This window comes from Petaurus breviceps, unplaced genomic scaffold (genome assembly GCF_028583685.1).
Source record: "Petaurus breviceps papuanus isolate PSGF00001 unplaced genomic scaffold, PetGlider_PUasm1.0 76, whole genome shotgun sequence".
Taxonomy (NCBI): Eukaryota; Metazoa; Chordata; class Mammalia; order Diprotodontia; family Petauridae; genus Petaurus; species Petaurus breviceps.
Genome location: NW_027186473.1, coordinates 56,420,118 through 56,444,078, shown reverse-complemented (window position 1 = coordinate 56,444,078; position 23,961 = coordinate 56,420,118). Strand labels below are relative to the sequence as shown.

At 41.0% G+C, this 23,961-nt stretch overlaps 1 protein-coding gene across 7 annotated transcripts in view; it reads left to right on the top strand.

The window, feature by feature from the left end:
• Positions 1 to 23,961, top strand: part of GATB (glutamyl-tRNA amidotransferase subunit B) — a 153,958-nt gene that overhangs the window by 21,181 nt on the left and 108,816 nt on the right. For 6 of the 7 annotated variants that reach the window (XM_069105539.1, XM_069105534.1, XM_069105538.1 and 3 more), the window contains exons 3-5: positions 4,378 to 4,491; positions 9,238 to 9,436; positions 9,885 to 10,007. In XM_069105539.1, coding sequence (XP_068961640.1) covers positions 4,378 to 4,491; positions 9,238 to 9,436; positions 9,885 to 10,007 — 436 coding nt within the window. The remainder of the gene's footprint in view (positions 1 to 4,377; positions 4,492 to 9,237; positions 9,437 to 9,884; positions 10,008 to 23,961) is intronic. The other variant, XM_069105533.1, reaches the window with a different exon arrangement.

The following is a 23,961-nucleotide window of genomic DNA, read 5'->3' as shown; positions in this document are numbered from 1 at the left end:
ATTTGTTCACACTTGTGATTTCACCTTTTTTAATGATGTACTTAAATATAGATACAGTCAAACCCAGGAGAATGCCCGTGTTCCAGTTTCCAGGTTAGAATAAGAAGTTCACTCTGCATGTTGACATACCTGTTTTGATCTAAACTATCTATAGGTCTAGGGAGGTGCTTTGTAAATAGGGTTTATGGCAGAGAGATGATTTTAAAGTAAAAGTCACCAAAATGACATCAATTGACAGATGTGTTTTAATAGGAGCAGTCTTCTTACATAATATAGCCAATTTCCTAGATTTGAGTTTTTTGTTTTTGTTTTTCAAAGCTGAATTTACCTATTTGGGCTCTTGCTTAAGGAAATTCCAGATAGCCTTCCAGTGAGAGGAAGTTGCTACTCTTACTGGAAAAAAAAGAGCCTAAATGGGGGTGAATTGGAGGTTTTCACTGAGCATAAGCTTGACCTTGCCTCATTGGTTTCATGGTTCTCATGGGCCCTTCAGCAAAATCCTCAGTTGCTATTGGATACATAAAAAGGAAAGATAATCATAACCAGCTGTCCTCTCTGAAAAGCCCTCTCCTGATAGGCTATTACTTCTGAGTGGTTGCTTGTCTACACCTTCCTGAGTGTGAGAGCACTGAGCAGATGAGTGTACTTTTACTAGAATGGTGGAACTCTCTGGGATTTCCTCTTCCCTGAATTTGCAATCATTACCCCCATAAATCTTATCACTGCCACCAGCAGCATACACTTTACTAACTAGCATTCCATGCTGACATTTTGTCACTTCAAGCTAACAGTTGAATCACAAATCATTTCAGCTGGAAACAACTTTAGGGATCATCTAGTCCAATCCCTTAATTTTACAGATGAGAAAACTGAGACCCAGAGAATTGAAGCAGTTTGTCCAAGGACTCCCAATCATTTAGTGGCAGAGGATGAACCAGAATCCATTGAGACATTGAGACATTTAGTGGCAGAGGACGAACCAGAATCCATCTAACTACCAGCCCAGTTCTCTTTCTGCTGTGCCGTTGATGGACAGACTCGAGAGACACAGCCCACATATGCTTGGCTTCCTATTCAGTCCAGCTTCTCAGTGGTAATCAAAGCTGTCAACTTAATAACAAACAATTTACCCCATAAACAAAAATAAAGAACTCTTTCAGGTCATTATCCAGAGAAGCTTTTCATGTATGAAATCAGTGTGTGTCTAAGCACTGTATGTATTTTTATAGCATGAAACAGTTTATCAGGCCATCTAATCTGCCCAGGTGCAGAATCTGTCTAGTCTGCTGCATTTGAAGTCAGGTCATATAATGATTTGACTGTTCCAAATATAGGGCCATATCTAATAAGGCCGGTTTCTGTGTTCTAGTTTCTCAGATGTCAGTGTATGTAAGAAAAACAAATGTGGATTCAGTGCTTTATGATGACTGGGAGCAGGGCAAAGGGAGATGAGCAGGCCATTTGTATCTATATTAATGACTGCCTCTTTCCAAATTTTATCTGAAGTAAACCTTGTTTTTCTTTTGTCTTCATTTACTTTTTTTTTTCCTCCTTCATATGCCTTTTATGCATCGATACTCTAGAAACTTTTCATTTAATTTTAAAGGTAGTTTTCAGCACAGATTAGAAGTTGTGCAGAGATAAAATAAGGTATCCCAGTGGGGTGGGGGGTGAAAATTGCCCCACCTAGTTGGCTTATGAATTGTTTTGCTTGTTAGACTCAGTTTTTCCACCTGGTTATAGGAGGTTTCTCCAAGCATAAGGAAAGCAGACAACAACATTATCTAGGGAAAATTTGTTTCACCGAGGAACAGAAAATAAAGTAGTCCGGGCTTCCTGAGTCATTAAGAAATATGGTGTCTGATTCTTGGGAGAGATCCCAGTAATCATTGCAAGAAGTGGTGCTTGCCCACTTAAGGGGAAAATATTATAACCTGAAATCATATGTAATTGCAATATCTATTATGTTTTGGCAAAATAGGGCCTTTCTATTTAGAACTAACACCCATTCTCGTTTTCTGTGATTCCTTTGCTCCCCAGAAAGTCTGAATATTAAAGACCCATCAAAATTAGTTATTTGGAATACAATGGTGATGATGATAAACCTCTTTAAGGTTCATAAAGCACTTTGAATATATTATTTCATTAGAGACTTAAAACAGCACTGTGACATGGGAAATATAGGTGCTGTGCCCCTAGTTTACAGAATAGGACAGAGGCTGAGAGCTATTTGATTTGCCTGGGATCATGTGGTTGGTAAATGTCAGAGGTGGGGATCGATCCTAGCTTGTCCTGACTCCAGATCCAGTGTCTTTGCAATATGCCTTGCATTCTCCATTTCTGAGATTTAGAAATGTGTACCATTTAATTCTTAGGTCTTTGGTTTGAAAAAAAAAATAGTTGTGCTCTTATAAGTCTTCACAGACCTTTGGAGATGATGTCATATCCCTTCAGTGGGCTTTTCTAGCATTGCACACACCAGCAGTTAGACCCTACCCTTTTCTCTTTAGAATGGAAATTTAAGTTAAAGTATAATTCAAGAAGAGGAGAAAACAGACCTATCACTTTCTCTCCCTGTGTACTTAGGCAATGCTGTGTTCAAATATGTGTGTGTGTGTGTGTGTGTGTGTGTATGAGTAAAATTAATAACTTTGGACCAACAAGGCTATACTTAAAATGTGCTCCTTCCAGTTCAGCTGGGCAGCTAAAATTGGGGCATTAGATTATTATTTTTATAACTCAACAATCTTTGCATTCTCTTATGGATAAGAGCAAAGGGTTCAAGGAAAGTTGGGAGGTGTGTGAGAGTGTGGGGAGTGGGGGCAGGGGAATAATTTGATTTACCAGAAGGAAAATTTATGTTTCGTAATTTTACTACAAATGTGAGTCAGAGGGAGTTCAGCTTTGAGACAAATTTACGGTTAGCAGTAAGACAAAGGCCTGTTTTACTGCCATATCTTTACTTAATAAATCTTAATTACTATCTCTCCATAAATTAAAGTGTTTAGCATGCTGTATTCTAATCATCAGAGTTGTCAGTATCTAACATTAGTTTCACAGAGTAATTGCCTTTTATGTTTTTTTGAAAAGTACCTCCTTAGCCTTTTATTTTCTGTGTAGTGGAGGAATTGCTAGCCAGGTTTTCAATGAGAAGTCCTCCATTTTAAAACTAATGCTTGGTTTGAAAAAATCTAAATACAAATACAATGAATCCTTGGATCAAATAGAGGGAAGGCTAGACTGAATTGAAGTCTCAGCCTTGGAATAATATTTTTAAAGAAAATTCAATTTTATTATCTTTTTAAAATTATAAAATATTTCTCAATAGAGGTCCTAGAGGGCTTACTTTAATGAATTAATAACATTTATTTGAAATTAGTAGCATCTATTTTCATTCCACCAGTTAATATGCTAAAATCCCTAAAGGATGGTTTATTTTCTTAAGCAGGTTAAAATAAATCTTTTGTAATATTGTTATACTATTTTTGCTTAGCAGACCCTTTCTTAATTGATTATACAAAGGTCAACTTTGGTCAAGCATAGGTTGAGTCATCACTAATTCCAAAATTTATAGTGTCTGGATTAATAGAGTTTTCCATTATTTCCAAAGAGATAACTGGAGTTCTTTACAAACTTTAAAGCAATATATAAATGTCACAAAATAAATATAAATATTGCTATTATTGTTTTGTCATTTTATTTAACCCTGGGACAAGTAGCTATATTGCTATTCTTTTATATTTAGTGTTTTTATGAACTACAACATTCAAATATAAAAAATGAACAATCCCCCAAACCTCCCCTCGTACCCGGAACATATTAAGAACTTAACAAATGTCCATTGAATTGAACTGGTCAACAAGTTGTTTTTTTTTTTACTTGAAATCTTTCCTGGTTCAGAACTGAGGCACTACCATTGTCTCTTCTTTTTTGATTGGTGCTGTATTATGGCAGAAAAGGGTGGTGGAGGGTTGGGGGAGAAAGACAGACAGACAGAGGCAGGCTTAAGGTTATCTTTGAACTTGGCTACTTCTTGAAATAGCCACTGCATTAAACTCTTTCTGGGAATTCTTTCTTTCTTTCTTTTTAAATCCACTCCATTTGGTAAGAGGCAGTGGGAAAAGATGCCTGGGTATTGACAAATAAATCAGCCTGTTACTTGGTGCCCTGCTCTGGCATACAACAAGACCTACCAAAAATGTTTTTTTTTTTAATAAAGTTTTCCAGATTCCTAGTTGAATAGAATTGGCTTCTGAGCCTCAAAGAGCCGGCGATAATGCCCATCAAAATGGAATGTTCCCCATGTATGTCAGTGAGGGGGAGAAGCATTTGTTCAGATGGAGGATGTGAGAAGTGCTGTGTGTCCTGTTTGTGTAGGTTCTCAACAGGAGATGTGTCGAGGCAGCCGTGATGACAGGCCTGGCTCTGAACTGCACTGTAAACAAGAAGTCTTTATTTGACAGAAAGCACTACTTCTACGCAGATCTCCCCGTAAGTAATACTGTGAGATGCGCATCCCCCTCTACCAGGTAGGAGATGGACCAGCCCTACAGGAGGGCTTCTGTTTCCATTGGAGAGCTGTCCATCCCAGCAGGGGCTTGTGCTGGGCCCCAGTGCAGACCAGAGCACCCTGAGGCTTGGCTAGATTGAACACAATCGCCCTGATTGCCAACTCCTTGCTTGGCCTCATGCTTCTGGTGCCTTTCTTGTAATTGAACAGGGAGCAGAAAGAAGCCAGTGTTCTCAGATTCATTTCAGACCCAGCATCTGGTGCTAATTGCTTGATAGGATAGGAGTACATCATATGCCCATTGCATTGACCCTGTAGCATATATACGCTTGTTGCATTGTAAACGTGGTGGTAGCTTCTTTTTCTCCTTTAAGGAACAGATCCTCTAATAGGAACATCTCCCCTTTGCCATGTTTCTGTGATCTAACCATGGGCCAGTAAATAGATATTTGCAATACAGTAAGCAGGGGCTTGAACCCAACTGTGGACCAGAAGCCTGAACTTGCTAAGCTACAAATCGAACCACAGTATTATTCTCTCCCTTCCCTCCCCACCCCCCCCAAAAAAATTTTAAGGCAACAGATATGTGATTTTTATAAAACAGCTTACTGAACCAGTTTGAACTAGATTAGATTTCTAATATTACTGAAACCAAACAAAACTGAAGTATCAGAATATTCACTCTGTCGACCACTTTGAAGATGGTTACCTGTGCTGGGGCAGGGACTGGATGTGTGTCCCCTAACTTTGTAGCAGTCACAGTTCTCTCTGCATAGTAGGTACACAGTAAACATCTCCCAAATGTTGAGTGTGATTTAGTTTCAGCACAGTAAGCTTGTTTCTCTTCAGATTTAGATCATACTATTTCTAGAGCATGATTTCATCTCATGAGATAAAACTGAACTTTAATTGTGGATTGAGGTCTTCTCTGATGGGTAGCATTTCCCCCCCTCCTTAAAATATGCATTCAGAGCCCAGATTCTCTGTCCACCTCTCTCCCTTTTCTGTCATTCATATTGCTCTCTCTCTTCTTATGAGGATGAACAGGAACCGGAGGACAACAAAGTCCATTCTGCCACCCATTAGCAGTCAGTCAGCAAGCGGATATTAAGTACTTACTGTTTTAGGTATAGGAATACATAGAAAAAGAAGCAATAGCAGCTGCCTTCAAGAGGCTTGTAGGAAAACACTCATTTTTAGATGAATTCAAAATAGATCATGCCAGGCAACCTTGGTGGGGGTCAAAGGGTGGGGAGATGAGGGGAAGTCACTTATAGCTGGGTGGGTCAGGAAAAGTGCCTTGCCAATATGGTGCTTTGAGCTAGGTCCTGAAAGAAACCAGGTATCCCAAGAGACCAAGTGAATAGGAAGAGCATTCCAGGCATGGGGACAGCCCATGTAAAGGCACCTTAGGGGACATGGTGAGAGATGTCAAGATGAGAGGTAAGGCCTTGTATGTAGTGAATAGTTCGTTCGGCTGAACTGTAGAGTTTATAAGGGGGCGTTGGTATATAAGAAGGCTGGAAAGGCAGGAAGGGGACAGATTATGAAGAGATTTAGATGCCAAAGAGAAGACTTTGCATTTGATCCTAGAGACCAGAGAGCCTATTCTAGAGGTAAAAGGGAATTGATTAAGCAGGAAAACAACGTAGACTGGAACTTTAAGAAAATAACTGATGACTGAGGAAAGATAGATCAGAGTAGAGAACGACTTAGGAAAAGGAGACAAATTAAGAGGCGCTTGCAGTAATCTAGGTGAAGAAAGATGTGTTAAATGGAGAGGAGGAAACCTATTTGAGAGATATGGCATAGGTACAAATGATAAGACATGGCCACTGACAGGACACATAGGATGAGTGAGAGATGGGTCCAGGAGATCACTGGTGTTGCTGACCTGGTTGACAAGGAGGATGGTGGTGCCCTCAACAGTGACTTTGGGGAAAAAGAAAGACTTCTGTTTGGAACATGTTGAGTTTGAGCTGCCTACTCAGTATTTTGAAATCAAAATGAGTAGTTGATGATGTGAAACTATAATTTGGAGGGAGACTGACAGTAGATAAATAGACCTAGGATTCACCTGCATTGAAGTGGTCTTTGATTACATGGGAACTGGTGGGGTCACCAAGTAAAAAGGGAAAGTGAGAAAATAGTAAACAACCCAGGACAGATCCCAGGGAAAGAAACATCCACAGGTGGGAGGCTTGAAGAGGAGACTGAGAAACAGACAGAGGAGGAGAACCAGGAGAGAGCAGCAGCATGAAAACCTGAAGAAGAGAGATTGCCCCAGATGGGGTGTCTATAGTCATGAGGTCCATACAAGTGAGAGTTGAGAAAAGGTGATTTGATTTGGTGCTTAAGAGGGTAACTTTGAAGAGAGCAGTTTTAGTTGGTCTGAGGTCATGGATTGCCGAGGGCTTAAAAGATAGTGACGAGAGCAAGTAGAGACAATAAGTATAGACAGCTTTCCAAAGAGAGAGACGCTGTTGGCAGAGTGGGTGGAAAGTCATCCTCCCAAAGCCAGGAAGATGAGTGTATCACAGCCACAGTAGTAGCCACAGCAGCAATAATAATAGCTTTCATCATCATCATAATATGATAAATAATAATGATGAACCTTGCTATATTTATATGCCACTTAAAGTGCATTAGACACTCTACAATTACATATGCATTGTATACTATATATGTTATATATATATATATAAAGTGCTAAGTACTTTATAATTGTGATCTTATTTGATCCTGACAACAACCCTGGGAGGCAGGTGCTATTATTATCCCCATTTTACAGATGAGGAAACTGAGGCAGAGGTTAAGTGACTTCCCCCAGGGTCATACAACTAGTAAGTGTCTGAGGCAGAATTTGAACTTTCATCTTTCTAACAATCCACTGTACTACCTAGCTATTTCCTTTGACACACACTGGATCTGTGATCCTGGGCAGGTCTCTTCATTTATCAGTGTGATAAACAGCCCTCTAAGACTCCCTCTGAGTTTCAGAGAAGGTGCCAGTCTGTATTGGTAGAGAAAATTTACTCACCTGGTAGTTAACTGGACCGATGAAATCACAGATCCAATCCCAGTGCTGTCTGCTTTCACTGATGAAGGATGATGGGATCTGGTGAGGAGATTAAGAGATGGGAGAGTCTTGGCCATGTTTGCAGATGGCAGGGAAGGAGCCAGAAGATGGGAGTGAAGCTCAGAGAGAAAGGATGATAGCTGAAGCAGTTTGCTGGAGCAGACTGGAGGGAGGGGGGTTAAGGTGAACATCAGGGATTTGACCTCATCAGACTCTAGTAAAGGAGAGATGGGAATAGGGAATGACATCAAGAGCTTTTGAAATGTAGAGTTTGGAAGAGCTGAATGACCCTTTGGTTCAGAAGAAGGAATGAATGGCTAAAGTCGAGCAACTTAATTCCCTTCTAAAAAAAAATAGATTTTATTGCTATTTTTTGTTTTTATGTCACCTTGATTTTCCCCTGTCTCAGACAACTTCTCCCTTATACCAAAGACTCTAAGTTAGAATTTTGTTTTGGTTTTTTTTTTTTAAATAATGGATTTCTTTTGTCTCTGGCCTCAATCAGTTCAGGTAATCAAATTTCTTGGCAGCATATTTGAGAGTTTTTTTTTTTAAGTTCTTATTTATGCCTTTATTCTTACATCGTAGTCATGTTCATTATTTCTAAGTCCCTGTAGTTTTCCACTACATTCATAAACCACAGTATTTTCCTAATTCCCCCACTGATGGGCACTGACTTTGTTTCTGGTTTTTTGCTACCATAAAAATTGCTGCTTTGACTTTTTTGTCACATATCAGGCCTTTGTTTCTTTTTTTGACTTCCTTGGGTGGTGTGTACATTAATGTGATCACTGGGTCAAAAGGTATGAACAGTTTATTCTTACAAAGTGGATTGTTTGGTTATTCACCCTCCATTTGAAAGTCTTCCTCAGCCAACTGAATCTCACACTTATTTTCACTGATCCTTCCAGTCCCTAATAGTTTACTCCTTGCACCTTTCCCTGGAAGCTTGTGCTGATTTGTGTGTTTAAAGACAACTCATCCATTTCACTTGAAAGAAGAGGAGGTGAGGGAGCCTTTGCAACATCAGTTGGCATTATTGTTACTACGTGTCACAGCATTTTCTGGCAAGGGGAGCAAGGGAAGCCAGGGCAGGAACACCTCGCATGCTCGGTTAGCTTTAAAGAGCAAAAACAAAATGAGTCTAAATGCTGTAGCGACTGCTGTTGACAGTGTTGAATGCAAGAACCAGAATGCTTAGCTGGCACTGTTTAATAAGGATGGTCTGTCAGGAGTCCAGTAATAAGATGCAGAGTTTAGGCTAATGAGCTAAATGGAAACAATAAATCCTCCTCTTAGGGTCCTCTGACAGTGGGATTATTGTTATTCCTGAAAACAGCACTTTGGCAGGGGAAATGGGCTACTCGTTGTTTATTGTCACTTGCTGTTTGAGGCAGAGGGTGACTGTGTTTTAATCTTCCTAATGAGAAACTGGGGGAAGGGAAAGTTGAAGACCAGACTTTGCAAAGACTGGTGCACATACGGTGTAGTATGGGTTGGGATAGAGAGGGGGGTGGTATAAGCATTTTTTTTAATTCAATGGTGCCACCATTTTGCAAAGTTGAAAAAAAATTCAAAGGGAATGCCAGGCTTTTCATTTTTAACTTGACGTGTTGAGCTAGTGACTGCAACCCATGCTTGCATGCAGGCTGGATACCAAATCACCCAACAGAGGCTTCCCATTGCCGTGAATGGGAGTTTGAGTTACAGCCTTGGTGTGGGAGCCCGTTGGAGTCCTTCGGCCACCAAAACGGTGAGAATCAAGCAGATCCAGCTGGAGCAGGACAGTGGCAAGAGCCTTCACGATGATACCAGGTCCCAGACGCTCATTGATCTGAACCGAGCAGGTAGGCTGGTTCTTCTCTCTTGACTTCTCCTTCTATGTCCCTCAGGAAAAAAACTAAAAGTGCTGACGTTTCTAGAGGCTAAAGACCAAATTTAGAAAGGAGAAAAGAAGAGAGAACTCATGCCCCTTGTTCTTTCTGAGAGAAGGGAGGGAGGAAGGAAGGAAGCTGGCTTTGCTTTTGCCCTTTTACACTTGAGGAAACTGAGTCAGTCAGAGGTTGCACAGACCAGCCCAGGGTCATCCAGTTTAGTAATCTGAAGTTAGATTTGTACCAAGGTCTTTCCGACTCCGGGCCCAGAGCTCTGTCCACTATACCACTTAGCATACCTTAAGTAATCCAGAGTTTCCTTAAGTAAGGCCCAAATGTTTTTATCTGTTGATCACATTGCAGCCTAATATGTCAGGATAAAAAGCTCCAGTTGGGAACTCATCCCATGTCTCTTTGGTAGGAGTCGGCCTTATGGAGGTTGTCATGGAGCCCGATATGTCCTGTGGGGATGAGGCAGCGACAGCCGTCAGAGAGCTTCAGTTGATTCTTCGGGCCCTGGGGACCAGCCAGGCAAATATGGCAGGTAGGAGAAGGCAGAAGTGTTTTCTTGTGCTTCCATACCTCCTCCCTCTTTGCTCCCCAATTTTGTCATTGCTTTTTGGCCTTGCTTTCCATCTGTCACCACCATCTTAGATGCCTTTTATATCCTCTGACAATCTTTTGTTGTCTTCAGTCTTTGTTTTTGAATTCCCATGCCTTTTCTGTAACAGTAATAGAGACAGCAGAAAGGAAAAGAAAGGAGCATGTGAATAAGAATCATGAGAACCATCTCAGCTTCATGAAGGCCCCCATTTTGTGAAGTGAGATGTTCACCTTTCTGTATGTGATGTGTTTCTAACAATATAAAATAGAGTTGATATTTGCTAATGGCCTTCAGTGTGTCATGATGTTGGAAGTATTACTGAAATAGTACATTGGAAGAAATTAAGTATTCTCCAAAGGTATTCAGTTCTTCGAGGATAATTCTTCATTTGCCAGGTTGCATCTTAAGGACGCTGAGTAGGTCTGACTGGAATTGGGGATGCATCAATGTAAGCTAAATCTCTTACTTTACCAACCTTATCTCTTTTCATGTAATTTTCATCCATGTACAACTGAAACCAGAAATTAATTAATCTAGAAGAGACATTACATTTACATGGCTTTAAAAATTAGGTTAAACATTGAATTCACTGGAAAATAAAATTTGTAGCAGCTACATGATGCAGTGGAGAGAGAGCCAACCCTAGAGTCAGGAAGACCTGAGTTGAGGGGTCTCTTTAGATGCTGGCTGTGTGGCCCCTGGATGAGATTTAACCTCTGCCGACCTCGCCTTTATCATCTGCAAAATGAAGGTGGTAATTACACCCGACTCCCAAGATTTCTGCAAGTCAAAAATGCGGTAATGTCTTTAAAAGTGTTTTGTAAAGCACAGTAAATGCTATTATTTATATGATATTTATTTATAATTGATACTGTTTATTTAGTATATAATATTTGATGTCATTAGTCCTCTTCAAAAATGAAGGATGAACAACAACATTTATATAATGATGCTGGCTTTTATGATTGTTTGTTTCCCTTAGAACTGATAACAAATGAAATAAGAGCTAAAGAGTTTGCCCTCTCGTTGCTGTCTGTAGTCACTCCATCCCCCCCTTCTTGTTATTATTAGCAAAAAATAATAGTACCAAATTTGGGTGTTTACAGGTTTCAGAGAGAGAGAGATCACAGACCATCATCTGAATATACACAAGTTCAGTTTCCTTGGGGATCTTTTCTTCCTTACTTATATCCCTGGCTTGACTTCCTCTTGACTAATTTTTTAAAGTTCAATTTTATTTTATTTTCATTTCAGAATTCTCCCCTTTTCCCATCTATTGAGAAAGCAAGAACAAAACCTATTTTGTAATATCATCAAGTAAAATAGATTCCCACATTAGCCACATGCAAAACAAAATATGCTTTGATCTGTACTCAGACCCCCACCTCTCTATCTGGAGGTGGCCTGGTGGCTTCCATCCCAGATGGTTTGCTGATTTCCAACTGCTTTGTTCTTCAGCCTTCAACCCAAAACCGTCTCTGAAGGAAAAGGAAAAAAAAACAAAAGCTGAGTTGGGGGTGTCTAGTTTTCAGTATTCCACTGCCCAAGCCCCACCCACAGCATGCGAATTTAGGTAGTGATGAGACATCCTTCTGCTGTGCCTTCTTAATAATTCACCAGCATGACTAAGCATAACAGTGACTTTTTTTTGAAAGAAAGGTTTGCTCCCTTCCTTTCTTCCAAGGAAGTTCCCTGAATAGCAGGATCACAAGGGTTGGAAGAGATGTGCAGGTCATCTAGCCCAGCCTGTCTCTGGTCAGGAAGCTTTTCTACAACTTGGCCTACAAGTAGGCCGTCCTGCTTCTGCCTGAAAACCTCCAGTGAGCAGGAGCCCACCACTTCCCTGTCAGGCCCATTCTCCCTTTCGACAGCTTCCTTGCATCCCACCTAAATGTGCCTGTGCAGTTCTTTTTGCCCCTTGTTCTGCCCATGAGTCCTTTTACACAGCAGCTCTTTGGAAATCTGAAGACCTGGGTTCCAATCCCACCTCTGGTCATATAGTAAGGATCCTGTATGACTTTTGGCAAGTTGTTTGCCCTTCCTGGGCTAGTTTCCTCATCTGTCAAATGAGGCATTTGGACTTGATGACTTCTAACTTCTCTTCAGCTCTAGAGCTAAAGTTTTGTCTTCTTGCCCCATGTCCCCTTCAGTCTTTTGTTCTCTAAGCTAAATATCTCCAGTTCTTTCAATTGATTCTTCTAAAGCATGATCTCTAGTTTGCCCATGGTCTCCCTCTTTGGTCACCCTCCTCTCAACATGTGCCTTTTTGTTAATGCCTTTTCTTCCTAAAACGTACCACCAAGAACTTCAGACAGCACTCCTTCTCATCTGGCCTGGGCCAAGTACAGCAGGACTATCACCTCCCTGACTCTGGACACGAGGCTTTTTCTTAATGATACCTCTGTTTTTGTTAGCTTTTTGGGCTGCCATGGAAGACTTTTGACTCACTTTGAATTTGGAGTTCCCCAAGTCCCCCATGTTTTGTTTTGTTTTTTCATTTTTGCCTTATTCATACTTCTCCCATTTAGCACTTACGAAGTTGATCATTTGAACCCACATATAGAATTTCACATTTATCCTAGATAAATTTCGCCTCATTAGATCTGGCCTAGCATTTAGCCTTTAACCCCAGTAACAAATATACATAGTCAAGCAAAATCAATTTCCTCATTAGGTATGTCCAAAAATGTCTCTCTCATTTCTGCCTCTTGTGTCCATCACCGCTCAAGAGATTGGTAGAATACTTTATCATTGGTTCTCTGGAATCATGGTTAGTCACTGCATTGATCACAGTTCACAAGACTTTCAAAGTTGTTGGTCTTTATAGTGTTATTATAAAAATTATTCTTCTGATTCTTCTCACTTCACTCTTTTCAGTTCTTATAAGACCTACCAGTTGTCTCTGAATCTACCACTTACTACTACTACTTCTTTCTTCTTCTTCTTCTCCTCCTCCTCCCTCCTCCTCTTCCTCCTCCTCCTTCTTCATCATCATCATCATCCATGAGTTTCACGTCAAACTCAGAGAAAGAGGCCACTAATAGGTACATAAGGATCCCTGCACGTCACTATTTGACTTAGTTTTAAAATTTAATGTTATCTATGTTTTATTGTATTTTTGTTTATTTTGTTAAATATTTCCCAATTACATTTTAATCTGTTTTGGACCACACTTGGGAAGGATGAATGTTTGACACCTCTGCCTTACAGTATAACATATTCCATTATTTTCTTATACCCTAATTTGTTTAGCCATTCCCCAGTTGACAGGATCCCTTTTAGTTTCCAGTATAGCAAAAAGAGCTGCTATAAATATTTTTATACATATGGGTCCTTTTCCTCTTTCTTAATCTCTGGAGGTAGAGTCCCAGCAGGAGTCTCACTGGGTCAAAAGAATTTACAGTTAAGCATGTTTGGGAACAACGTTTCAAATTGTTTTCCACAACAACAGAACCAATTCATAGCTCCACTGGCAGTGTGTTCTTGTGCCGGTTTTCCCCTCCAACATTTATCATTTTCCTTTTTTGTCAGTTTTGCCAATCTGGTGGGTGTGAGATAGAACCTCATAATGTGGATTTCTCTACCTGTGATTTGAAACAGTTTTTCACATGGTAGCAACCATTTCTTAATTGAGGCATGATGGCTTTTAGTGATAACCAGGTCCCTTTCTAAATGCTCACAAATTATCCACTAAGGAGAATTTTGCCAAGAACCAAAGTCAAGCTTATTGGCCTGTAGTTTGAAGAATTTACCCTCCTCCCACATTTTCCATTCTCCAGCCCCTGGCAGTTCTTCCATACCCCAGAATCTTTCAAAGGTTACTGATAATCACATGTGATTGCTGTTTTAATGCTGTAGGATGTAGCTTGTCTGAGCCTGGTGATTTAAATCCATTGAGGGCAACTGCTATGGGCACTCACTTACCTTGGTTCTCAGATACCTCTTAACTTTTTTGTTTGTTTCCCTTAGAACTGATAACAAATGAAATAAGAGCTAAAGAGTTTACCCTCTCATTGTTGTCTGTTGTCACTCCATCCCTGCCTTCTTGTCCCTTTTTGGGGGATCCATCTGCCCATGGCCTGCCACTTCAGGAGCAGAAACAGTTAATACAAGAACTTGGGTTGGATCCGAAGTTGGAGGCATCCCCAGGTTTATCATTCTTTCTCTGATACTTGGAGAAAGCTGGGGTTTCACTAGTATGATAATATTCATTCAGGGGATACAAATCTCAGCTTCTCCACGTTCCCTGAAGTTACCATGGCCAACAAATCACAGTTACCTCCTGCTGAACATCCTAAGATGAGTGTCCTTGTGCCTGGGGGAGCTGCTGTTTGGAGGGGAGGCCCATACTTGAAGCCTTTCCTGCTTTCTAAAACCTAACCAGGCTTGCCTTCCGTAGTTCCTGGCCTTTGAGAAAGGATCCAGGCTTGCCTCTTTACCATAGAGAGGCATCAGAGAAGCATCTGAGGAGAGGATTGATTATCCTTAGTAACTGTTCCTTGGTAACCATTAAAGACTGAAAAAAGCACAGGCACATATGTTTGGAGTACGTAAGTGTGAGCTGCTTTCAGATTTGCTTGGCAGACGGGGAAAAACTCTCCTCTGTTTTGGAGCAGGAGAATTGTACTTCTCTCATCTCCATATAGTCTTTTTCCTTGTAGAATGTAAATAAAAAGTGCAGAGTTAGATAGCAATCCAATTATGAGCTATGTGTTAGGTTTTGTGACACTTTAGCAAAGCTACCACTGTTTATTTCAATAAAGTTAGATTCTCCCCAGAATAGCTGCAATTCCTACCCAACCTGTGGAAAAATAAATGGGCCACCTGTTAGCTGAGAAATAATCCCATCTGGGAACCCATCATGAGAAAAACTGTCACAGCAAGCACTCAGCCTGTGACAGCCAGAGAGTTCATGAAACCTCTTTGGTCGTTACAAAGAAGGGGGTCATTTTCATCCAGCCTTACTCTTAGTGCAGCAGCCCAGCAACAAGGGGCAATTCCAGTGGGCATTTGGGAAATAGTTGTCTAGAGGTGGAGGGGAACCCCAGTTTCTTAAGAGTTCCAGGTATTTATTTTTTTAGTCGTTGTGGGGCTGCTGCATCTTTCTGTTTCTTCTTCACTTAGAATGTCTGGGAGCTGTGGAGGGTCCTTCTATCTGGAGTGGGTTTGTTCAGTGGAAGAAGGTGGCTGTGGCCTAGATGTTAGACCTGTAAATCTAACAGGAAGAACCTTAGAGATTGTTTCATTCAAATCCTTCATTGTGTAGATGGTGAAACTGAGTTCCCTGGAGGTGAGTGGCCCAAGGTCATAACTAATACAGAACAGAGTGTGTGTGTGTGTGTGTGTGTGTGTGTGTGTGAAAGAGATAGAGAGCAGAAGATAGAGAGAAGGAAAGGGAGAGGGAGAGGAAGGCCATGTAATATTGCATTATTATGTATATTGTATTTGAGATATACATGTGTTTACACACACATGTGTGTGTATTTAAAGAGGGGGAGAAGGAGAGAGGCTATGTAATATTGTATTATTATGTGTGATACACACATATACATATTTTACATATAAAGAGGGGGGAGAGAGGCTCCAAAATATTACATTGTTAACATATAACATATATTTGTTGTTTTCAGTCATGCTCCCATTTGGGGTTTTATTTACAAAGATATTGCAGTGGTTTGCCATTTCCTTTTCTAGTTCTTTTTGCAGATGAGGAAATTGAGGCAAACATGGTTAGGTGACTTGCCTAGGGTCACACAGTTAGTAAGTGTCTGAGGCTTGGATTTAAACTCAGCTGAGTCTCCCTGACTCCAGGCCTGGTGGCAAGGGGATATACACACATATGTGTGTGTGTGTGTGTGTGTGTTTACGTGTCTCTCTGTGTGTCTGTGTCCATAGCTACAAATTCTTATTCTCTTCCTTGCCATTGCTCTTCCCACGGTACCACACTCCCTCAACTTAGAATGGCTATGCTAACACCCCCACATTACAGAAGGTGCTTAACCATTATTTACAGCTCTTCACAACTTTAATCCCTAAACTTTTAGAAGAAATTCTTAACATATGGTCCATGAACTTTTTTTTTAATTTTCATAATTGTATTTCAATATGATTGTTTTCCTTTGTAATCTTAGGTATTTTGTTTTATGCATTTAGAAATATTATTCTGTGAAATGGTCCATGGTGCACAAAACAAGGTTAAGGAGAAAGAAATGAGCATTTATTAAATGCCTGCTGTGTACCAGGCACTGTGTTGAGGGCTTCACACTTTTGTGATCCCTTCCAAGCCTGGAGGTAGAGGCTGACATTAAACATTTTGCAACCCATTTTATGGAAGAAGAGATTGAGGGAGGCAGAGATTAAGCAGCTTCCCCAAGATCACATGGCTAATAAGGCTAGGTTTGAACTCATGTCATCCTGACTCTAGGTGTAGTGCTCAGTGCTCTATAGAACCTCCATCTTCCTTGGGGGAGGAGAGGCAGAGCCCCTGCTCTAGAAGCTTTTGTATGGCGTGAACCCTAGCAACCCACGTCTTTTCTTATAGCACTAGTGACTAGAACAACATTATACCAGAGTTCAGTTAGTGGTTCCCCTTCTCTCAATCTGGAGCATGTCAAGTTGTACCACCTTGTGACACCTTCACCTCTCCAGGGCCCAAACTCTGCTTGTTCTCATGTTGCCCAGGGCTCCTAGTCCTTTCTTCTTGTAAAATTCACACTCATGATCTCATACCCACCTGGAATCTGACATGTTTATAACTTGAGATCCCACTGTTAATTATTGTTGTTTTGAGGACAGGCACAATGTCGTCCCAGATCCGTTGCCCAGGAAAGGGGAGTGGTATCAAGTTTGACATCTCTCTGGCCAGTTTTCCCTGCTAGGCCATCCAATACTTACTACCCAGATCTTGGGGAAACATTGCACAGCCTATCATTCTGATATGGGTCCTTAGTTGCTGTTTTCTTCCTACTATGTGGTTGCCCAAGTCTTTCTACTAAAACAAGTATTTAATAATTTAAAAGGAGCCTGTGTCCAAGCCATTATTACATCGCTGAGTGATGGGGGACTGACTGTGGAAGCATTTGACTTACAAGGCCTTTTAGGTAGGGAAGGCACTATATTTTAGTAGATGGGAATTTATATTCCTACTTTTTGTCATTGCTCCTTGGTATCTCTGTTAGACCAGCCGAAGGAGGAGATCATTCAGTTCTACCGGCTATTAAACAATTCTGGGCAGAAAGAAGAGGGTGAAGCTTTTGGTTAAAATGGGGCATGAGATATTTATTGCTAGCAGCTTTCCATGTTTATTGTAGAATCAGTCAGAGAATGTTAGAGGTGGAAGGGATCTAGCCAGGTCTCTCCATTTCACTAATTCAATTTAATTCAGCAAACACTCACTGAGCCCCTAGGAGGACACTCAGACCCAGGGAAGTTATGCGGCTTTCCCAAGGTGATGCCTTGGAATTAGTGGCGATTCACTTAGTCTTGCCTCCCTTTGATTAGAACATTAATAGAACTCCTCTTTCTGAATCAACTGTGAAGCCACAAAGGAAGCCAGTCTTAGGACTTTGTAGTTGAAACCTATACCCCAGAATCACATCTCTGAGTTCAAATGGACCAGAACAGATCTGTAAAACTATTCACTTAGCATACTCTTTCTGACTTAGACTTCTGCCAAGGGTTCCCTGAGGAACATCTGAATTTAACTTGTATTTATGTCTCCACAAAAAGGTAAAAGGATCCTCAGCTCTCATGCAGTCAAACTAACAGTGTATCATCATATATAGGACAGAATTTTTTTCATCCATTAGAAGTGCAAAGACTTGCACCCAAGGCCATAACCAGTGCAAATAACTTCTCTTTCCTCCTTATTTATGCATACCTTCCATAAGAACCCTTAGAGAGGCCACATGGAGCAGTGGAAAGACCATGGCACTTGATATCCTGGGGCCTACCTCCAAAACAACACTCATTCTTTTCTCCCCACCTCTCCTCCCCAGACCCTCTACTGACCTTTCCTATTTCTGTCCAGTCACCTGAATTCTCAGCCTCATTGTCATCTTTGACATCTCTCTTTCATCCATCCCACGTACTCAATCACTTGTCAAGTCTTGTCAGTTCTTCCCCTACAACATGCTTTCCTTCTGTCCCCTCACATAGCCAGTACTCCAGTTAAGGCCCTCATCACCTTCCATGTGAACTTTTGCATGATTGATCTCACTGCCCTAAGTCTTTACCCTCTCCAGACCATGCTTTACATGCTGCCAAAGCAATTAAAGCACACATCTGACCATGTCACTGAGACGCTCAGTAAAATCCAGTGATTCCCCATTGACCCTGTAATGAAATACAAATTCTTTTATTTGGCACCAAAGACCTTTCACTGTATGTTATGCCTCCCCATACACTGATCCAGCTGAACTGGCCTTACTTTTCTCCCTCCCTAAACATCCCATCTCTCATTGCCATGCCTCTACACAGGTTACACCGCCCCCCCTCCCAGAACGCATCCCCTATTCACCTACACCTCTTTGAATCCCAGTTTACTTCAGAGCCCATCCCTGGAAGACAAGACTCCTTTCCTGATTCCCTCATGGGGTGCTTTCTGGTGCTTCCCCCACTCCCAGATCACCTTATAGTTATTTTTATTACGCTTATACGTGGATATCTCCCTAAATAGATAGGCCTGTAAGCTCCCTGCAAGCAAAGATTATTTCTTTTTTTTTTTTATCCACAGCTACCAGCACAGTGCCTGACATAACAATTACTCAGTAAATTTTTGTCTATTGAATAATCGATCTTGGGAACAAAAGGAAGAATAAAGGAGAAATGGAATTGATGCTTAGGGTAGATGCATGAATAAATAATAAAGGACAACAGAGATAAAGTAGAGCTCCTTAAATCCTATTTTGTTTTTGGTTCCAGTGTTGGAATGATCTTTAGGTAGGAAGGATGGAACAAAAATGGTCAGTAGTGAGTTGAAATCCAAGACAACTGAGGGGATGACAAGGAACTCAGTTACTCTCAGTGAGTATCAGGGCCCTGAAAAAACTTGGTGAACTGATTGCCGAACCACTTTCAGTGATCTTTGAAAAATTGGATAATCGTGGGGGCCACTACAGAACTGAAGAAAATATCTGAGTGTCCACACAAAGGTCAGGAAAGGTATATTGATTCTTCAAGCTGTCAGACAGTGAGCCTGACCTCAATTCCAGGAAAAATGCGAGCATGCATTATTAAAAGGATGATTTGTGAGCACTTAGAAAGGGAGAGTGCAGCGTGTCAGGTCAGACTAAAGGCATTTCCTTTTTTGATAGAGTTACTAGACTGATGGAACAGGAAAATGACCAAGGTGTGGTCTGTCTGAATTTTAGCCAAGGATTTATCTAAGTCTCCTATGTTATCCCTTGGGATAAAATGAAGTGATGCCTTTAGAACCAGTTGAATAACTGGACACAAGAGTAGCAAGTGATGGTTTGGGGTTAATCTAGAGACAAATCTTTAGTATAATGCTGAAAGGCTCTGTCTTCAGGCCTGTTTTCTTCTTTTTTGTCATTGACTTGAATGAAGGCCATATGTCAGGTGTGTCACTTGTACATGGCATGGCGTCAGTAATGATAACTGGTAAGGAATCTGGCATGTTCTGCTTGATGCTCTTGTACAGGACCATACACTATGGGTACAAGTTACAGGGAGGCCACTTTGCGGTCAGCGTACAGAAAAATGTTCATAATGATTGGTGCTGTTCTCAGTTGAAATGGGAATGGCAAATTCCCTGATCACTGGAGGTCAGCACCTAACCATTTATCAGAATGTTATGGAAGGTGTTCATGGTTGAGTCCTTCTAAATCTACAATTCTGTGATCTAATGTGTTGGACAAAAATAGTAAGGATCCCAAAAGATTCTGATAGCCTCTAATGAAGGACCAATTTGAATAAAGTTAAATGTGACACAGATAAATATAAACTCTTGCTCTTAGTTCAGAAAATAAATTTCGCAAGTAAGGATAGGGGAGTCATCCGTGGGAGCTCCAGATCAGGGATTTTCCACAGTTTTGGTGTCATGTCCCTCTTTGTTATTCTGGTAAAACCTATGGATCCTTTTCTCTTAATGCTTTTAAATACCTAAAGTAAAAATCTGTCAAATCAAAAAGAAAATTAATTACATTGAAATCATGATCTTTTTTTTTTTTTTGGTTCACATGAACAGCATCTGAGAGTTTCACTTGACCACAGATTGCATATAGAATAAAGCCAATCTGTAGTCCTCCCTAAACTTCCAGTGTGACCTCTAATGAGTGTTTTCCAGTGTGGGGGTATGTTTTCCAAGAGAAGAGCAAAACTTTGTCACATTTTTTTTTTTTTGCCCTTTGGCATAAGGGTCTTCTTAGTTACATCTCGAGATTAGTAATTGGTTACATTCTTTCCTCACCTTCTCTGTAATGTATGAGTGAAGATAATCCCCACTGTTAGTAGAATGAGCTGAGCGGGACCGCAGGTAATATAACTTAATTTGATTAGAAGTATTTTGTCACTGCCGAACAGAATATCTCCTTGGGTTTGACACGATATTTGAATACAAGCTAGCAAAGCACAGGTCACGAAATGATTCTTCTCAGACACTTAGTGTAGTCCTTTCCAGGATAGGCTGAAGTTTGTACTTTTCTCTTCTATGATAAGATTTTTAATCCTGGAAGAAGACAGTATTTTTTAAAAGTCAGTTAGGTGGCCTCACCCCAGAAGTCACATCACAGACATTATCAAGATGCTATCATGATAAAAAGCCTAGGACACTTTGCACAATGTCTGCCATGAGTTTAATGAATCTTCAGTGATTCAGATCTCAGGTCTGTCTGTTTTCTGTTCAGTCGATAGTGTGAGTTGAATTGAATATCTGCCAAGTGTTCAGCAGTATACTAGTTAATAGAAACCCTGTCCAGGGGTTTGCAGTCTGGTAGGCAGGACAAATTTCACACACAAGACTCACCCACTAGTGAAGGATCAATGCAGAACAGGATATACACAAGCCCTCAGTTGTGTGGCATATATTGTAAGAGCTTTAAGAATGAGTGGAGTTTCAGGAGCCCTCAGTGTGGGCTCAAGTATTGAGGAAAAGGTATTTGAGCTGGACCTTAAAAGATGGGTTGAATTTGAACGGTTGGAGAAAAGATGCAGTGCGTTCTAGGCAGGGAACATGTGTGTCAGGGAAGGGATGCATTGGTTTACATTGGACCAGATTATGGAAAATGTTAATGTCCGGAAGAGGATTGACTAGAAGGGCAAATGGGGAGCTATTGTGTTTTTTTTGGCGATGATAGTATTCATTTATTTGCTATCTACAGGCTAAGTTAGTAAGGAGGGAGACTGGAGGCAGAGGACATTGTATATGCTGGTAAGAGTTTAGGCTGCGGTGGTGGCAGCTGAAAGGGCAAAGGGACGAATTGATGTATTTGAAAGAATGGACAAGGGAGATTTTGTGACAAATTAGAAAAAGGGGACAAAGAAATAGGGGAAGTCACATGAATCAAACCTTTCTAGCTGATGACAAATGCTAGAGCTGGGAAGGAGCATTAGTTTGGGAGAGGGAAGAAGTTGGAAGGAGCCTTGGATTCTTTACCTGAGTAGGAATCTCCTCTGTTACTTCCCAGGCAGCAGGATGACCTCTATTCAAGCCCCTCCAGGAATGGAGAACTCAGTACCTCAGTGAAGAAGTTTTGTATGAAATCTTTAATTAGAAAGGCTTGTTACCTCACCACACAAGTAGGGATTATCCCGAATATTTAGTTGATAACTTAAGTCACAGCACAGACATTTCCAAATGACAGCAGTAAAAACAAAGCTATTCAATGGAAATTTGGAAGTATTTGATTTGAGTATGTGTTAAAAAGTATGGCGGGGGAATCCAGTTTAGGATTCACCATTTTGGAGCTAGAAAGGACCTTATTATCAGTATAAAAGTGATAGATGAAGCCTTTGGAGTGAATGAACTCTTTGAGAGAGAAAATTATGGAGGGAAGAGACCAAAGGACCATGGAGTGAGTGAGCTCTGTGGCATATTTACTGGGAGGTGACTACACAAATGGCCTGAAATGTAAATACTTCAGTACTTAAAGGATTTCACCATTTCAAATATCCATTCCCTCTATCCACACAGATCATGGTCTCTTTATCAAAAGCCTTCATGAGTTGTCATGAGCAAAAAAAAAAAAAGAGAGAGGGGCCCATCTGGTGCCCCTCTCCTCCCCAGCTGCGAACTCACCTCAGCCTTGTACTCTAGACTTTTCCAGCTTGGTGGAACCCCAAACTCGCACTGCAGCAGCATAACCTGGGAGAATCCAAGGGCATTTCTACACTAGAGTAAGACATCAGAAGATCCCAACGTTGCCTGTAATGACAGTGCTCCTTCCAGTCAATAAGGCTCCTTGCATCTGACTTCTTTCCAAAATATTTGCTTTAGAAATATCTATATTATGAACATATCAAAAGAGGGCAGAGCAAGACATATTTGAAGTGAAAGATCTTTGAAAAAAAAATACAGTGTTCATTAAGTGAAAATTTATTCTTGTGTGGTTAGGGTTTTATGGGGAAGAAGAAGGGGGAAGGGATAGGCATGACAGCACAGTCTCCAGTTTCCGCTTTTTCTTGGCAAGGAATTCAGTTGTACTTTAGATTAAAAAAAATTTTCTTCCTGAGGGACTTGGTAAAATGTATTTCATTAGTCAGCACATCACAACATTGCTACTTAGCAAGTTACTTTTTTAATTAAAAAAAGAAACTAACAACAAGAAATTCAGCTTTCTTTCTCTCTTCAGTTGTGGCTATAAATGTAGATGAAGGGTAAAAATGGAGAATTTGTGCTGTGCTGCCATAGAGTGAGGGGAAGATGGGACTGCTTCCTATCCTGATCCCTTTTCCTTTGTCTCAGGATTTTTACATCCCTCTACTCCCTAATAAGTTCTCACAGGCCTCCCCACAAATCATTTGGTTGTGTTTGGCTCCCAGAAGAACAAAGAGGAAAAAGAGAACAAGAGTTTCAGGATCAGGAAGGCCCTCCCATACAGGCAGCAGCCCCTCACCCTGAGCCCATGGTGCTGAATACTCCACTGCCTTATGGGGCCATCTTTCTGTTGTCAGGGCATGCATGCAGCCGTCAAGATGGGCCCAAAATCTTACTTGTTGAAGGAGGAGATTATTACAGTAACATGAAGGAGGGAGAAAATGAGGAGGGTTTCTGGCTCTCGCCCTTGAGCTGTAAATTCTCAAGGACTCTCTTATAAATCTCCCAGAATCACTGTGAAAAATCCACATTCTATTGGAGAGCAGTGTAGGGCTATCAAATAGTAATTTCTGAAGGGCCCCCCCCCAACCCCCAGACACTCTGGGGAAAAAAAGCTGCAGAATAAAACTGCAGAGTAAATCTCCATCTGAACAGTGTTGTTTTTCTTCTTTAGTACAAAGGAAGTCAGATTTTCTTGTCCTCCCCACCACACATCTGTCTGCTTTCCCTCCGCCTCTCTTTACCGTTCTTCCTGTCTCCTCCTGTGCTCTCCTCCCGTTCTCTATTTCTCACTCACCCTTCCTCCCTTATTCTTTCTCTCTCCCTTTTCTCCTTTTCTCTTTTTCTCTCCCTCATTCCTCTCTCCTCCTCTCCCTTCTTCCCTCCTTTTTCTCTCCCTCCCTCTTTCTCTCCCTCCTCTTCCTTCTTTCTTCCCTCCTTTCCCTCTTTCCTTCCCTTCTTCCTCTCCCCTTTTCTCCTTTCCCCCCTCCTTCCTCCCTCCTTTTCACTCTCTTCTCCCTAACTCTCCTTCTTTCTCTCTTCCTCTCGTTTTTTTTTCTTCCTCTCTCTCCCTCACACACACACACACACACACACACACACACACACACACACACACAC